At 39.4% G+C, this 18313-nt stretch overlaps 1 protein-coding gene across 1 annotated transcript in view; it reads right to left on the bottom strand.

Annotated features, from left to right (window-relative positions):
• Window positions 1–1472: 1472 nt before the first annotated feature.
• Window positions 1473–18313, bottom strand: part of CNKSR3 (CNKSR family member 3) — a 59507-nt gene continuing 42666 nt past the window's right edge. The window contains exons 5-13 of the mRNA XM_086625073.1: window positions 15743–15784; window positions 13690–13809; window positions 11861–11920; window positions 9148–9216; window positions 8152–8298; window positions 6537–6661; window positions 3831–4039; window positions 3265–3360; window positions 1473–1765 (exon numbers count right to left, since the gene is read on the bottom strand). Of these exons, the coding sequence (XP_086481199.1) occupies window positions 1473–1765; window positions 3265–3360; window positions 3831–4039; window positions 6537–6661; window positions 8152–8298; window positions 9148–9216; window positions 11861–11920; window positions 13690–13809; window positions 15743–15784 (1161 nt within the window). The remainder of the gene's footprint in view (window positions 1766–3264; window positions 3361–3830; window positions 4040–6536; window positions 6662–8151; window positions 8299–9147; window positions 9217–11860; window positions 11921–13689; window positions 13810–15742; window positions 15785–18313) is intronic.

Here is an 18313-nt window from a genome sequence, read left to right as displayed (position 1 = left end):
GATAACCAAATTTAACACCCTGTCCCTGCATACCTGCAGCACAACTTCATAAGCTTGTTGCTGCAGAAGAGTCACACCTTCACAACCAGAGTTATGGTATTATCACATACAATTTCTGCCCCAGTCCAAAGTGCAAACTAGCACTCTTTTTTCCCCATCAATAATAAAATAGAAATTCTTCTTTTCAGCAAGACCAAAGGAGTAAAGGCTGTTGGCAACGTATGATCTATGAAAATAGTTAGTCTTAAAATTAGCAGGGAATACAAGAGACTTCTTTTTTCTTTTCATTTGACTAATCTGTGTCCAGTACCACAGACAAGACGGTACAAATTGTATCTGTTTAAGTGTAAAAAAATATATACAACTATATTTAACATTTAAATTAAACACAACTGTTTGCATACTAACAATCTTATGTACATTCAGTTTTAAACAATACCTCTTTAATATCTTTTCTTTCGTTAAACAAGTTTTATTTTCCTCCCAAAATACCCAATGCTACTTTAAAATTCCGGAGGGGGAAAAATTCAAGCTATATAGAAAATAGCAAGATGTCTTACAATTGTAATGTATCATAGCACGTATTTTTCATAAAAACAACACACCATTCAAAAACTGAACCACTGTAAAAGTTCTCATAAGTCCAACAGGACTGTCTTTAAAAGCTTACTTTGGTTAACAGCAAATCATTCTTAAACAATTAAGGAAAAAAATATACATTCTTTTACCACCTGTACAGATGCATTTCCTTGGCATGTTGTAGCAATCCATATATCTTTACAGATGAGCACTGTAGTTCTTCAGCACTCTTTATTTCTACTGTGATTTCAATAAAATGGATTATATATCACGTTGGATTGATTTATATTTAAATTAGTTCAACTTCCTAAGTTTTCTGAATAAGAGAACTCTCTTCCTAAGACTTCCTAAGATCTCTGGATATCAGAGAAAGAACAGCAACGCTACTTCTTCCTCACAAGGCTGACCTCATGCAGTACTTGCAACAGCATCACTGAGTTGCATGAAACCATTATTTCCCTGCTTATCTTTCCTGGTCAGGAGAGTTACACAACTTGTGCTGAGCTCTACATACTCTGACACCCTGTCAGTCACACTAGCCTCTGAGCATTCAGACAACTGAAGTGCCACTGGACTTTACAGTAATGCAATTATTTCCTCTGAGTCATTATGCATATTTCAGGTCACGAACGGCCTCTACATCACGGAAATTTTACTCATTTCCAGGGGAATAAATGCCCTCAGCTTTTGGCCTGAAAGAGGAACTTGGTCTTTATCTCTCTTCCCTCCTTGCACTATGAAACTCTCTGCTCCACTGAAAATTACAAACAAAAAGGAAAAATGTAAGATTCTCCAAAGAACACCGCATTAGTCACTATGCATCAGTTAAGCTGAAAAGTAGAGAAGTCTGACCGATGAGCAAAGGCACTTGGTAACAGTCCTGTGAACAATAGTCAATGAGTCAACAATTTCAGTCTCGTGATCCAACTGACCAGCAGCGAGGGCTCTGCGGAGGAAGATTTTGTGGACGATGTAATAGAGGATTTTTTAGCACCTTCCTCTTGAAAAGGAATTGTTGCACTGTTGTGGAGGTCTGTATTCATAAAACACCTGCTGCCTCGAATATAATCCGTTCCTCTCACTAACTGCTTGTCAGACACTGGCCTTGAGAGGGGGTGTTGTGTGGAGGGGCTTTCTTCAATGATTGGGGGTATTCTTTCATTACTGAAGTACCTGCAGAGGACATCTTCACCTGTGCAAACAGGAGGAGGAAAACTAATTATTGCTGACTTCAAAACCCTCCATTCATGTTTTCTATTTTTATAAAAGATTCTAGTTACATTTCAAATTACCCAGACTTTGGTTATCTTTCATAACACATCTGAACATAAGCAGCTGTCGATAGATCTATGGCTTTTTGCATCTTTATTATTTTTTTTTAAGCAACACACAGAACAACAAAAGAAATTCACACACAGACAGGATACCATTTGACTGTTAAACTCCAGATTCGCATACCCCAAAACTGCCAGTACAGACTACCTTCATGCGAATCATAATCATAAGCAAAACCTAACAAACCTTCTCGTAACGTGTCATTCAAAATGCCAACAGACCAGAGCTGAATCGATGTTTACCTGAAAATAACTCATGCCTAACTTTAAAACTACAAATACTACAGTAGACAACAGAAATTAATTTTGCAGATAAAGATATAAACACTGTCTGGTTTTGCTGATCAATTTTTGATGCTTTCTGTTTTCACTCTTCCCTAGACACCTGACCATGGATACTGCTAGAGACATCCTACTGGGCTAGACAGGCCTTTGTTCTGACCCAATACAGCTTACATACAAGCCTGCAGCACTTAAGTACCTTTCAAGTGTTAAAAAAAGCCAACACAAAACCAAAAGCAAAACCAAACAAAAAATCATGCACACAAAAACCAGCCCTGCCACCTGGTGATCGTTCAGTTAGACTTGTTACTTAGCCCTTTTCTAATATACATCCAGGTTGCCGCTTCTTGTTATCCGCTTCTATTTTTCCATTAAAATCATAGAATTCTGATTCTATTTTCTCTAAAATCAGCTTTCATAACTGATTGCAAAAATAAACTGAATAGTCACCCTTTTTTATTTCCCACTCTAACAGGACTCATAGCTTTTTGGATGCAAAAGGAAGGAAGGAGAGAGGGGCGGATGGGGAATTAAAAAAAGCGACCGAACCTAATGCAACATTATCAGCTTCTGTCTTGCTCCCATTCTGTGACATCTGGAGAATATGTTGTTTTCTAACAGAAGTCACAGCAAAAAGTAAGTCCTAGAAGGCCCTACATTTTACTTTTGAGAACAAGCTTGCTTCTACAACAGCCTCCACAGTGAGCTAAACAGGCAGTTTTATAATCAATATTAAATACAACAGGGAAGGCGCAGTGTATAAGAGCAAAATGGTAAACCTGTGCTCTAAAGAGACAAGTACAGATCTAGCCTAGTCATTCTAGCCTACTTTTAACACTCAAAAGAATTCTCAGATGGAACAACAAAAGTTTGAGTCCCAGCACTGAAAAGCCTCATAAATTTCACAACTACCATCTGGCATTCCTGCTAAAACCAACAATCATCATCTTGGATCGGTTCAGCAACACATAAACACTACTCCTTTATTCCTAAATCAGATACCTCCATCCAGTTCACCGCAAGGAAATTTTGGAAAGGAAGAGAAGAGAAAGAGAGACAAGACCTAAACCCTTGCCTTTTCTCCCTGGTGCTCGTGGCCTGGAGAAAGGTTCTGCAGCTCCTATCCAGCTCCCATCAGCAGGCATTGACAAAGGACGAGGTTTTCCTGAAGGCAACAGAGAAGGTTACGAGGAATTACACTAAATTTGGAAACCAGTTTTTAAATTGATACTTTTCACAATTGAGCAAAGGGAGAGATAGAGCAATAAGCAGTTAAAAATCAGAGGAAAAAAATATTTCAAGATACTTGGACTGGTGAAATACAAGAAAGCAATGCACTGAGATTGAACAGCCACACTCTTGCTCATTTACAGCAAGTGGTCATAATGACCCAAAGTTATAACCAAAACACTCATGGAAATAGCCAACCATAATAGTAAAGCTTAGCTGAATGACGTTCATTAAAGAAGTAACAGCATTTAAGTAAAATTATTTCGGATGTGGAATTTCATTCAGAATTTGCACAGGCTGCCCTTAATATCCATGAAGTCTAACGAGCAGTTTTCTAACGCAAGTTATTTCAAACTGACCAAAGCGTTTATCATAACAGCAATAACAAAAGAGGAATGAACTCACCATAGGACTGCGTTTTTTCTCTCATCTTGGCTGGCAGGATATTTGCTTCTATGGGATACCCAGGCAACTGATCTGAATCAGCAATAGTAAACCTTCGCCTTCGACTCTCCTGATCCAGAAAAGAATTGGGAGACTCGGCGCCCTTGGACCCAGGTAGTGGCTGACTGAGTTTGTTGCCTCCTCCATATACAAAACTCCCCTTTTCATCTCTGAAAGGACATTTCACTTCAGTTAGTAGCTTAAAAGAGTTTCACACTACAGACATGAGTGGGTTTGAAAGGTACCTCTAGCCACGAGTCATGCTCCTGACAAGTGGCATTGTGCTGCAAATAAGCTGGGAAAAAAAAAAAACAAGTCAGGTGATGGAAGACTTCATTATAAACATATTTAACAAGGAGAAAAGAAAGCTATCCCCTTCATGCTAATTCACCCTTAATGAGCCAGTAATTTAACACAGAGAAGTTTAGAGGTACCACTACTGAAAAAGCTTTTGAGAAATGAGACCTTTTTGCCCTGAGGATATCAAAGCTCCTGCCTGTTCAGTACACAGTTGTGACAGAGGAGTGCATACATAGATTTATCCATCTCTGTGTAAGGGCAACACCTATTGCCTCCATGCGAGGGACTATGCTTTTCAGTCACTCTAAGAGCCCAATAACTGCCACAAGATATTCATCACCTTCTCTCTCCATTCAAAAGTGAGACCCCCTTGAGAGTTTCAGTAATAAATTCACAGTGTATACACATATGATTTTGAGCAATTTCTGCAGGAACTCTCCTCCCAGAGCAATCCTTTATTCCAAAGGCCAGGAACAGTCATTTTTAGAACTAGTCCTTGTGAGTACTTTTGGAAGAAAATTATGATCTTTGAGGTCCCTTCCAACCCAAAAGCTTCCCTCCAAGTTAAGATTTGTCTGGGGTTATTTTTTCCACTTCCCTGTGCATGCTATAATCTCATTACTTGAAGCAACCATCAGTCAAGTCAGGCATAAAAATGCACAGCTGACTGTCTAAGCATATACATACCCCAGTATTCACAACAGCCCCCCAGCCAGCACATCCCACTTTTTCCAGTTCTCCATCAAGAACAATGCTAGAGCTCAGTGACTGGGAGGGAGCTTTTTATGCAGATTCAGAGACCAAAAATTGCACAGTGTTACACGATAACTGTATGTATGCGGAGAACTCTCCTACAACATCACCATGTGGAAACTATGCCATGGGGAGGGAAACCAGCCACCACTCTCTGCATCCCCAATAGGGGCCAGAGAAGGTGCAGGCCAGGAAGGGAAGACAACAGGATGATGGAGGGCAGCGGGACAGGAGGAGAAACACCCACACAAAGGCACCACAGCTTCAAGAAAAGATCCAAATATGCAGAGGTGAAATTAAACAGCCAAACAAGAAGGCAAGAGAACTGCCCCTTCTCCTCTTCCTGGCTGCCACAGCTGCCCACATTTGCTTTCTTTAAAAGACAAATTTAAGAAGCCTTCCCTTTTCCACACATCATCCATGAAAAGTTTTATAGCTCATATTGCTACTTCTTTGCTTGTCAGAGATTCAGGTCTAAAGGCATCTGAAGCTAGATATGATTTTGTGACTTTTTAGGAAAAAAGAGATAGATAAACTGAGCACATGCAAATAATTCACCAATGTGCTTGAAATGAAACAACTCAAAGAAAAGACTAAGGTATTCTAAACTCAGCTGTTAAATCTACACACTTGTTTTTATGTCAAGAAATTTCATTATCATTTCTTACCAAAAAAAAAAAGTCGTAAGAACTGAGCACGCATAAACATAAAAACAAGGAGACAGCAGGTCAAGGTGGGTCCAACTTCAGTAGAGAGACCCCATATTGGAGAAACCTTCTCACCTCACCCCGGTACTGCCCTGAAGACTGCAGTAACACAATTCGCTGTCTGTGTATCAGGCCTTACACGACAGGAGGCAGGCTGTCCTGCTGCAAAAGGTCAGAGTTTCTGTGCTGGGCTCTACGTAACCCAAAGTGTCAGGCCAGAAAGTATGCCTTGCCTGAAAATCACCTTCCCAGGTCAGCTGGCAGGGTTCTGGCACAATCAACATGGACTTGAGAACAAACAAAAGCTAGCCATACCATACTCTTCCCCCACACCCCTCCTCCCCTCCTTTTATGTACACAGGTCTGCATTTTTATAGCTTACACCACAAGGGAAAAAAAATAAAGTTGAATGAACTTCTCCCTTCCCTTCAGTGAGAACATTCCTGTTTTATACAGCTTAAAAGTTAACAATTTAAAACAAGTTCTTTTCTATCCTAACTTCCACAACAGTTACTTAACTTATTAAAAAAAAAAAAAAACACAACAAAAATAATAGTGGAAAAAGTTACAGACAAAAATGACTTCTTTCTATGTACAGTTGGATTTAAACAAAATCAAAAACATAACCCCACAACAAAACCAACAACAATATCCGTTCATGTTTTGGGAACAAGTCTGATCTATGTGGCACAAAATAATCTTCTAATAATAAAGTCTATTAAAATCCTGGTAGTTTATGCATTTAAGCATAAGTTAAGCAATCTTACGTATTTAGGCAACTAGAAGAAAGCTTGTTAGATCTGCAATTTCCTCAAGCTAACGTGCACAGAGCTCTAACAGCAAGCCAGCTCAGAAACAAGCATAATAAAGGAGTTTTTTGTTCAGTAGTGCATGTTTATTTGCATACCGAGGAGAATATGGAACAGCTGGTGGAGGTGGTATGTACAGATCCAAAATGGCTGGCTTCTCTTTTTTCAGTGAGATATCCATGGTGCTTTCTGATGACTGGGTTGAAGTTGGCGGAGGACTGGTCTGAAATGTTACACAGCTATTAAACACCTGAGCATTAATTTATGATTCACAAAAATAGAATTCAATAATGAATACTACCATTTCCTTCCCTAAGGAACGACTTCCATGCTTAATCAACATGCTAAAAACTCTTAGCATTTACATTTTCCTCCACTCACAGTTTTGGCTAGCTTTGCAGTCCCTCCTACAGATATCCTATCACAGGTAATACATTGCTTAAGAATATTTTCTCTTTCCAGTTCTATTTGTCCTGCAAATTCCATAGACAGAAAAAGCAACAGAGACAAAACCCCTTCTATTTTTAGATCCATTAGAAGAATGCAATTTGCTGAATACAGATACGATCTGCAACATTTACAAAGCCAGCTCACGCTAGCCTTATTCCATACAGTCCAGTGCCTGGGGCACAGGCAGGAACATGGTAAAGTTCACCACAAATTGCATCAAGTGATATAACTACGGTGAGAGAAGCAAAGGAAAAATATGTTTGGTATTGCTGATCTGAGTAAGTTTGCCATTTTGTTCTTTGTGGCTCACTTCTGTGTTCCCAGCATCTTGCCAGGTTCCTGTCTGTCTCAGAGAGTAAAGGCTTGAAGGACCCTTTCACCTTTGTCAGGCAAGAGGACTGCACTCTCCCCTTTTCGTCAAGGATTTTTCCAGGCTACTCAGTTAATGGCACCTCTGCACAAGCACCTGCCTTTTACCAGTCAGTACATTGGAGCCCAGAACTGTCAACAGGCTTCTCCAATCACCCATTCCCCCAAAATGCTGCAGGTTGATAAATTATCCTCACAAATGTAGAGAGACTTCTGTCAGAACAGGAGTAGGAGTGGGAACTCTCCCTGGTTTTCTATATTTCATGTAATCAGTTTAGATTCAAGTAGGTTATTTCCTCCTGTAAGCTCTAAGTTTCCTACTACATGTCACTCTTCAACATGGTTACTTAAGTTATTAACTGCACTTTCTCTGTCTGCTCATTACCCAATCTGTGAAATGCTCAACAATCAAATCTTATTTAAACATGTAGTTTAAATAACTTCTTGAAAAACACTCACTATTTCCCACCCTTCACCAGACTAAAAAGAGGACAAATACACGCACTAATCTAAGCTATTTTGGCAAAAACTTATTACTCTGATAAATGAAGGAAGCATTTGTTACTCCATGCTGATGAATTCCATACGTATCAGCAGTTTCAGCAGTTTTGCCTCAGGTAAGTTCTCCCAGTGGCATGCCGACTGATTAAAATGCTCAACACACCTAGTTCCTTTTGTGTATCAAGAGGACATTATCTGAGTTAAGAAAAAAAAAAAACTGCAAGAACATTTTTCCCTTTCATCTAGGAACCAGAAGAGGACAGCCATTTCACCTAACCCTCTGTGACCTATACTTAAACATGAGTACCTGGGAGCGTTTCTGGTATTTTTCTTTTTTAAGTTGTAACCAAGGCATTCCCATCTCAATGTTACAGCTGAGCCAAAGCCTCTCACCTGCACCAAGGGTGGTTTCCAGCGCAGGTTCTTTAGTGGAGCAGGAGTGAAATGGAAAGAGCCAGTAGGACGTTTCTTAAGCAGCAGCCTAACTCCAGCAGGATTCTCTCGCAACTTTGCTACCAGATTTTTCAGTTGCCATCCAACCTGGAAAAGAATAAAGACATCTTTTATTTGGTATTGCTTTTCTGAAAGTGATCAAACAAGAAAAAAGCAAATCCCCCAAATCAAACTTAAGGCCAGGTTGGGTGAGGCTTTGGGCAACCTGGTGTAGTGGAGGGTTTCCCTGCCCATGGCAGGGGGGGTTCGAACTAAATGATCTTTGAGGTCCCTTCCAACCCAAACCATTCTATGATTCTATGAAACTGTCCATTTTAACATGAACCTAAGGAGAGAAAAGATACCCAAAAAAGCCAGAATGAAGAAAAAAAATTGGAAAGCTCCTTTTTTGGAAGGATCATCTTTGTTTTGTTTCAAAGACCTCTACTTAAACTGTAAATTAAACACTGAGGTATCGAGCAATGCTCTTCATACCACAGCTCCAGTCCTAAAAGGATGCATGAATGTGCTCAAATTAAGCATTTCTCACATTGAAAGGCATTGCCTACCTGTGCTAAATAAAAACATAATCTTTTCATCAAAGTTTCCAGATGCAAATGATTTGATAAATACTTGGGTTTTTTTAAAAGCAGGCTTATCTGCATTCCAGTAGATTGTAACAATGCATTTTAAAGCAGGCCTTAAATACAACATGAAATCTTTTAATACGGTGCATAAAGCACTTAATCAAAAAATACTGCACATTTATTTCATCAAAATATCACAAAGAATTAATTTTAAGTAAAATTTGTCTTGAAAGCAAAATGTTAAAAAGCCTCAAAGATTTCAACAGGAAAACACTAGAGCGGTCTCCTGACCCCATCCATTCCGAACCCGTGGTGTGCAAGCTTAAGAGCAAGCATCAGGGAAGACTGGGTAAGGCTGTTTGTTACTAACCACAGTCTGACGATTAACCTGGATCACTTCATCACCAGCATGAATCTTCTGAGACCGATCAGCAGGGGACTACAAAGAGGAAAACAAGAGGCACGTGCTTCAGCAGGTTTTCTCCCTTCTCATAATGACCCTCACCAAGCTAAGTCAAAGGTTGTGTCTACAATGAAGAGCGTTGCTGAAAATTTTCACACAGCTAGATCGCTGTGCTATTACAGCCGTTGATGACTTGGAAAACGCAAACGAATTCAACCTATGATTTTCTGTCCTAACACAGCAACTATCTTAAACTTAGCTTTCAAGTAAATGTGTATTGATTTTTTTTTTAAAAAGATAAAGATTTTGAACGTACAGAACAAAGGACCAAAACCCCTTCAACTCACAAAACAGACCCATTTCATTTTCTCTTTGTTTCCTTATGAAAATAAGAGCTACCAACTTTAATGTGAAATTATCTGCCTGCATTATCAAGGTCAACAGATAAAACATATGCTTGCACATATCAAGTGTGCTTAGACAGGTATTTTTCAAGTACCTATCTAATAATAATAATACACCTTAAAAGACAATTTTCTTGGAACAAACACCAAGCTCTGGGGAGCCATTAGCCAGGAACAGCTAAATGTGTCAATATTTATTTAGATTTATCTGCAGTTGGTGCCATGTACCAACTATCGCTGCAGTTATTAAAAATAGCCTCGCTGCACTAACACACCAACTCTGATCGGCCTGAAGTAGTACTTTGGTGTATTGCACTCCGGTCACGGAACAACTTCTCCTCTCATTCCCCCCACCCCATGAGTAACCACGTAGCAGAAGGCCAGCTCTTCCTAGCAACTCCAGAACTAAGCACTTGAATCAAGGACTCCCTTCTCCTTGTCATCACACCGTTGGAGCTCAAGTAACTTTTTTATTAAAAGGAACTGTAGGAATAAACAATGCAACAAGGGAAGACAACATGGGGTAATTTGTGGGAGGTTCCAGCTATCATGAGTAACCCCATTTCTTCATTGTCTTCTGTCTTCCTCTGAGAGGAAATGCCTCCATGGAAGGCTGCGTATATATGAGTCAACTGAGATCATGACAAAACGCTGGGCCAAAGTCAAACTTGTGAAAAACAAAGCTCATTTCAAGCTGTCCTTTGAGCGATCAAAAGCTCGTCTGGAGGAGGGCAGGGGACCCTTGCACAGAGGACTCCTACAACAAGTGCCAGCTAGCACAGCAGACACTGCAATTGCATTGTGAGAACAGAGGAAAGAGCAAAGTTTAGATCTAGGCCAACGTGACTCAGGAATTCACAAGTAGGACAGCACAACTCAGGAATTCAACTCTTGGATGACTGGTATCAAATGCATGGACTTTCTCAGTCCTTCTAATGTACAGTACTGTTAAATTCGGGGGTGCAGTTCCACTGCATTCCAACACACTGGCTTCTGGGGATAGCTACTGAAATACCATTCCAAACCTATCAAGAAAATTGAGCTAAGATCCAGCCTGATCCTATGCCACCAGAAAGATACTAGCTGTTTGCAGCTCTCTGTTACTTCTTAAGCTTTGTTGCTCCAAAAGAAAGAACTCTCCCAAAGGAAGAACTTGTGTTCATTAAAAAGTGGAAGTTTAGGTCAACACTCAAAGCTACAGAAGCAATATAGCCCAACTCCTGGCCTCCAAAGTAAAATCTATACGCACAGGGAGCTTGGCAGCAGTCAACGTTACATCTTTCATATTTATCGGATGTTGAAATTGCTGTCAAAGTGGCCTCTGCCCTTGTTTCAGACCCTATACAGAGTTATATCAGGGCAATAGCATAAAAGCCATAAAAGCTTTCAGTAAGCTTTCAGTTTTCACTCTGAACTGCAAGCACAGATTTCCACCCATTCCTCCCTGCCTCCTGGACTTGGCAGAGGTACAACTAGAACCACTGAGTCTTTCCTATTCACAAAAAAAAAAAAAAAAAAGCATCACTGCAAAAGCCAAGTTCCTCCACTCTTTTTTCTTTCATTTTTTTCTTTCAGCCACTGGTCCTGTAGAGTGGCATGTCTGACAACATCACAGTATCACCTGCCAGCCTCAGCTGCTGGCCAGAGGTCCACTGCAATGACTGCCCAGAAGCCTTTAATGAAGTCTCAGCTGCAGAGAACTCACAATGTAGGACTAAAACAAGTAACCATCTGCAGGGGAAAAAAAAAAAAAAAAAAATACAGTGGCCTATCATGCCAACCATTTCCTTCCAGCGGACCACTCTTGAAGTCTTGCTTTTCCACAGTATTTCTACTTTGCAAGGTAATTTTGTCACTGGACAGCTCATTGATTTCATTACTCATTTCTGAATTTAGCACACTACCATCTAAACGTTTCCATTAGGGGAGATTGCCTTTGCCAGCAGAGAGCAAATACGTTCAAGACTTTGTTAAGCAAGATACCATAAACACTCAGAACAGCAGATACAGTAACTTATTAAAGCAATTATTTGAACATCAAGCGCTTGAACTAACTCATGTACTTGCAGAAGCTGGTTTAATTAGACTAACAGTGAAACATGCAGACACAAAATATTTACAAATTGTGGATAAACAAATGATGAATCACACAGTATTTAAGCAGTAATATCATGAAAGTCAGATGTACACCAGGAAAAAGTAGTTAAAAAAGTCAAATGAACTCGATCAAAGCTACTGTCAGATAGCCTGAGTTAATCTACGTTTACTTCACTTACGTTTTCTGTAGTTCCAGTAATTACATGTAATCCATCATAAGTTGATTTGATGTACATTCCCTAAATGTAAGCAGAAAATGAAAAAAAAAGTTTAAAGGCAAAAAACCACGTAACTTATCTGATTAAACAACTGTTGGCAACAGACTCAAAACATTATTAAAAACATTTAACAATTCACACGTTTTCCCTACAAAAGTGTGTGGTCTAATATTACAACATTCTAAACCTCTTTACAGATCATTTTTACTGTAATTAATTATAATACTTATAATGACTTAAAAAAACTAATACATGGAATGCAATTTAGAAACACTGTCTGGTTGGTAATACCAGACACTGCTGGTTTTGCTGCCTTGTCGGTCTTTGGCCTTGAACAAAACTTTTTTCCTTACTGCCCTGTCTGCACCAGAGAATTACAGCTTTTACCAGATGGCTGCCAGCTCTCTCCATACAAAGTACACTTACACAAGTGGGCTACAAATATTGCCTACATGTTCTTCTACAATTTCTCTTGGCAAGTCAATATACAGACTGCCTTGTGACCACAGTGCTGCCATAAGTAATAAAAGCTCTGGCAGAACCAAGTATTTGTGGCTGTATATGCTAATGCTGAGTGTGAATGCAAGGGCAAACACAGATGAAGTGGGTGTTGACCATATGAGCACCAAATTAAAAATCTCCAACAGGCTATTAACTAATAATTGCCTAGATTTCCCCAAAAGAGGTGATCAGTATATTGGTTTCATCATTTATGAACAAATACATCTCTACTTTTCCTACCTACGTCTGTTAGAACCACTCACGCCGAGCTGTACAGAACTGGATGTTATTCAGGTGTCATAGGCAGCTTATCTGCCTGAAGTTACCACACTTGCTTAGAAGTACCAGGAAAAATACAATATTTTTTCCTCCTTTCTCTTCGGGCAATTCCCTTCCCAGTTTGCCTGTCGGTATCCAATCATGTGCACCTACCTTCTTCGTTTCTTACTTAGTCCAAGCTAGGCTGACTCTTTGTTGTAGCTTATGCATTAACAAAGAGGTCCCCATAAATTCAAGAATGCATGACTGATTCTGCCAAATCCAGTGGCCTAGGTAAAACTATATAACACAGTAAGACTGTAAAGCTTCCTCTAATAATGTTCATCTCTTCTGCCTTCAGGGCCCAGGGTGGGGAATACAAATGCACTTGAGAATTTAAATTCCCTCCAACTCATTCTAACACGTTTGTTCTCCAGCCAGAAAATCCACCAAGATTTCAAACGCAGTTTCCCAGCACTCAGCTAAGTAGTATCCACTGAACAAACTAAAGTCAGTAATGTTACATGGCCACTGAACATTTAAAAGGATTTTTTATATTCTAGTTAACAGCAAACCTCAAAAATCCTCATATTCTTCACAATCTTGCTATAAACACACGTAAAAACATGTCTTTCAAAAAACACAAACGCCATTTCTCATCACTCTGATAAATGCCCTCTGCCCTATCCCCAGAAAACAGTTGGTTGAGGTAATCTGCAAAAATAAAATGACTGCTTTCACAAGCATCTGTAAACTCTCCAATGTCCTGGTTAAGACACAAATCTGCAATACTTCACCATCCAAAACTACACTTGGAATCAAACCTAGTAACATGCCTACCATCTCCAGCAGCCACTCCAACACACTACCTGACAATCAACTTTCAGAGTTCTTCCCAATGCCTCTTTCTTCTCCCCACAGCATATTTATGGTTTTGAAATACCCTGCTAGACACACACACACACGCAGTGGCTCACCAGACTACCTATTAAACACAGGGAACATCAGGACACTCCAGAATCAGTTCTTACCAGGCCTTCCCCAGGTTTAATGTTTGTTAAATGAACCTCCTCCAGACACGCACATTGGCTCATCAATGGATCTGTAGTTGACCGGATGGCTTTATCACAAATACCATTTAAAGTTTTTGCCTACAATGAGAACATACAAAAAAACAGTTACAAAATTTCTCTCCTGACTTCTTCCTCTTTCAGTTTTCAAAAACAGAAAGGAAATGAGTTCTCAAACTTGGTCCACTAAAAAAGCATAGTTAAGAATCACCAAAACAGAAGATTCACTTGTACAGATCTATTCTACAGCATGTCTATCTTCTTACTGTAATCTAGTACAGACTACCTGTTTCCATTAGTGCCACCTTATCATCACTGACAGATGCCAACACATCCTCCATTTAAAAAAAAAAAAACACACCACAAAAAAAACCCACACAGAATACAAAAAACATAGCAAAAAAAAAAGGTTGGGGTTTGTTTGCTTTAACCAAAATACAACCCATTAAAATATTTTGATGATTCTTTGTGGTACCAATCGACAGTTTTTCATGTTGCTCTTTATTTCTGCTGTGAGAACAAAATCGTCTGTGTGTCATTAAAAAAAGAGATACTGGCCACTGACTTATCTGCACAAAGCTTTACAGTGTAAGGTAGGACATCTAGCACTTAAATGTTTCAGCATAACTTATCTCCACTGTGCCTCTGAGCTGACCTCTTCTGGAATGCTTATGCAGGCAAGGTTCATATTTCCTTTTGACCAAAACATAACTGATCCTAAGCCAACATTATAAATAAAGGCGAATTCTGACCTTCTGTGTGTGTGTGTGTAGGTGTCACTAAAGTCAGAGGCAGAATGGCTTTGTCTTTTAGAACTTTTGACTAGCAGAATAGCTAATTAATCAGAAGGAAAAAAAAAATCATAGTCAAAAAAAATTGTGCTGTCCCTACACTCACAAATTTCACTAACACCCACAGTGTGTTCTGAGTCTTGACACTAACTGAAGCCATGCTGAAATTCAAAGTAGGTTACAAAGCTTCAAGGAGAGGGGAGGAAGGATTAGCACATAGCACAGTAGTTAGTGATACACAGTCCAGGAACCAGCAAGGTAAGCCACCTTTCACCTTCAAAGTAGGCATACGTAATTACAGGGCCAGGGGAGTTGTCTTGTAGGAAGACATTGGTTTGGATTACAATGGTCCCTGGAAACAATAGTTCCAAATGGTTTTTGTTCTGTTTTGTTTTACATCAGATTTATAGAGCAGCAATAAAATACATCAAAACAATGTTCAAGTGTGAATGCGAGGAACTGCTCAAACAAGGGAACTCCAAACAACAATACCTACTTCCAGAGTGGGTGTGCACAAATGGAAAAAGAAAGATGCAAAAAAACTCCCTTTTACGTGGTCTCATTATTTAGAGACAAATTTATTTTTAGTTATTGCGCTACTAAATTCCTAAGCATCTATGAGCTAGCGGAAGACCTTATCAAAGAGCACAGCCTGGTTTATGTCAAAAGCAGGAAGTGATGATTAACTGTTACAAAATATAAAAAGCATTCCATTACTCTCCTCCTTTGGTCACAAGGCTGCTTCCAACAACTCTGAAAACTCAGCTCTTTCAAGCTCAAGTACAATCAGAGACAGAACTTGAGTTCTGTGGCAGGACAGCTCTTTTACATGAAGCAGCTTAATAAGGCATAATGTCTGCTTATTAAGGCACTAAATGTACATCACAGGCATAATTGGCTTATTTAGCCTATGACCATTCCAGAATACTAACCCTCCCTTGAAAATCTGAGGTTTAAATTCTCTTGAAAAAAATAGCTGTGCAATGAAACTTCAAGGAATACTTGACTCCGTGCTATTACATAATATACACTACCTGTCTGTTCAAATTTCATTTATTTCCTCCACAGCAAAGAATATTCACAAAATAGCCCGTAATAATGTTTACTTGCACGATATGCTTGTATGTGTGGGATTGAAAGCTGTTGTCAGTACAGTCCGCATAGAAGCCGACGAAATAAATGTGAATGAAGGCAGCTGAGTTTCAACAGAAACATGTACTTACTACAATCTGAACTTTATCTTCCATGTCAGCCACAGTGCAGTCCTAAAAACAAGAACAGAAGCCCTACGTTAAGCAATAAATATGTAAACGCATCATCTCTGAAAATGCTGCAGAACTGCCACTTGAACCTCAAACTGAAATAGAGTTATTCATGCTGCAGGGATTAATCAGATTAGTTTCACCCAGTAGGGGTCAAATGTACTGTTAAGCAACTATTTTCTGGCCCTGGTGGAAAGCAATAACAAACCTTGAAAACTAAGAGAACATGGGATTCAATTACAGCAGCAGATTATTCTGGAAAAGCAGAACGCTGCACAATAGAACTAGACTTTCAGAAGGCCAGGCACACAAGCTTGCCTTACACCGATAAACCCCGACTGAGGCACTCCTCTGTCCCAAGCATCAAAATGCATCTAAAGCATATTGTTAAAAATAGCACAAAAAGTGAATTTTAAAAATATGATATCAATGACATTCTTGCAGGCCAGAGGACTGCATACAAAGCATTATTTACACAGCCCAGGTACAAAAGTCTTTTAACTGAAACAAGTTCATGTAACAGACTACAGAAGTAGCCATTGTTTTCCGCAAGAACAACTGAACTAGAGAATGGTATTAGATTCTCAGATTAAATAGTTAAAATAGCAAGTAAGTAATGAAACAAGATTTACAATATCTATAAAGGAGAAAAAAAAAACAAACCCCAAGCATTTAAACAAGCTTAAATTCCAAGATATTTGCCATTGACATCTCAACCTCCATGACTACCACACAGTGTCTGAGAGATGCATCCAGGAGCTGTGAACTGAAGCTGTTCCATACTTCTAATCATCATCAAGACTTCTTCTGTTCCTTCCTAGCTCTATTCTGTGCTTTTAAATACAGAACAGACCAAAATAACCACACAATCCTCCAGATATGGGCATACCAGGCATATATAAAACAGCTCAGCTATGTTCTCTTTCATGTTTTCATACTAAATCTTAACACACTGTTCACTGTTGTAATGACTGCCAAGGACTGAGGTCACACTTACATTGTCACCAAAAGCTTCAGGATCTTTCCTGAACACAACTACAAAGTTTAGACTCCATCGTTGTGCATCGGCATAATTTTTCTCTGCTAAATGTATCTCCATGAATCAATAGTCAATGTCACCTATCATCATGCAGCCCAGTTGCTCAAGATTGCAAAGTCCTTCTGCTCTTCTTCATTTCTATTTACACTGATTATTATTTTAACCTTAAAGTTTGTCATAAAACTTTTAAGAAACAGCGGAGTAAACTCTGTTCCTTGTATCTATACAGCTGTCATTAAAGTCAAATGGAATCTTACTGCATTCCCATCTTGCTTTATTATTTACCCACTTTTGCACATCATTTAAGATTATGCAGAGCAGCATTAACTCCACAAGAACTGCACTGGTCTGTTCTCCACTATGACAACCAACCATTTATTCCTACACTCTATTCTCTAAGAAGAAATACTTTTGAAGTCTAAAAACTCACCTAAAGATTTTTCAGTTGTATCTCTCTTCCACCTTAGTGGACTCCTTCAGACCCTTCTAATGTATCTGCAGTGTTCTAGTACAAAACAGCATTGACTCTTCCCCCATTAATGCTTTTTCTCATATGCACCAACCCCATTCTTCATTATAGCTCACATCAAATTGGCAGAGAAGTACTCTGACATTTTTTAAAAGGCTAAGGTTATATTCGCCAACTCCCATTTCCCTGCCAGCAAAGGCTGATTTAACTGATAGATTAGACAACATTTTTAGCAGTTTTATTAATAAAGTTCAGTAATCTCATATCTCAGTTCCTGTAGCACTCTTGGGTGAACACCATCTGCTGCTAGAAACGCTTACTGTTTGACTTCACAATCTCTAAATCTGTAGCTGTAAATCACTAACTTTCTGCAATTGCACACGCAGCACCCAAACAAGAAGGGCATTCAGCAGCAATGAGGCACCAAACTTCTGTGCCTTATGAACTTATAGTATCCAGACACTATCCTTTCAGAACAATCCAACTGATATAACTGGGTGTCATCATAGCTTGACAACTCACAGGATGTTTCTGCCCTTTGACATCATCCCTCTAAAACAGGGAGAGAATCACTCATGTCACAGGACAGGGCTCTTCAGAGTTCAGACAGCATACAGCCACGGATTAATGGCTACAAGCAAGTTGGGCAGGAGCTGAAGCCTGCCATCGTGTTTCGCAGCCAAAGCCGTGGCACACCGTCAGAATGGTTTCAAAGACATGTAGTACTATTCAGAGAGTAAAATGACATCGTTTGCCAAGACTGCCCCAGTTGTTACGTGTTCTTTTAGCTGTTACCAACACAAGTGCTCATCACACAGCCAATAAATGGAAAGTTTCAAAACAAAACACTGTGGTCTCACGTTATGAGCAGAAGCAGCCTGGCTAATGGGATTTGTATCATAAAGGTGGCAGCTCGTTCCGTTACATGCAGCATTTCCCATCTGATGGGTCAAACACTCTGTCTGGGACAAGACCTAAGGAGTCTGCAAGCATCGGTATAACAACCAATGGAGTCATATTTTTG

This window comes from Tauraco erythrolophus, chromosome 2 (genome assembly GCF_009769465.1).
Source record: "Tauraco erythrolophus isolate bTauEry1 chromosome 2, bTauEry1.pri, whole genome shotgun sequence".
NCBI classification, from domain to species: Eukaryota; Metazoa; Chordata; class Aves; order Musophagiformes; family Musophagidae; genus Tauraco; species Tauraco erythrolophus.
Note: the sequence above shows the minus strand (reverse complement) of the source record. Positions and strands in the feature narration are given on the sequence as shown.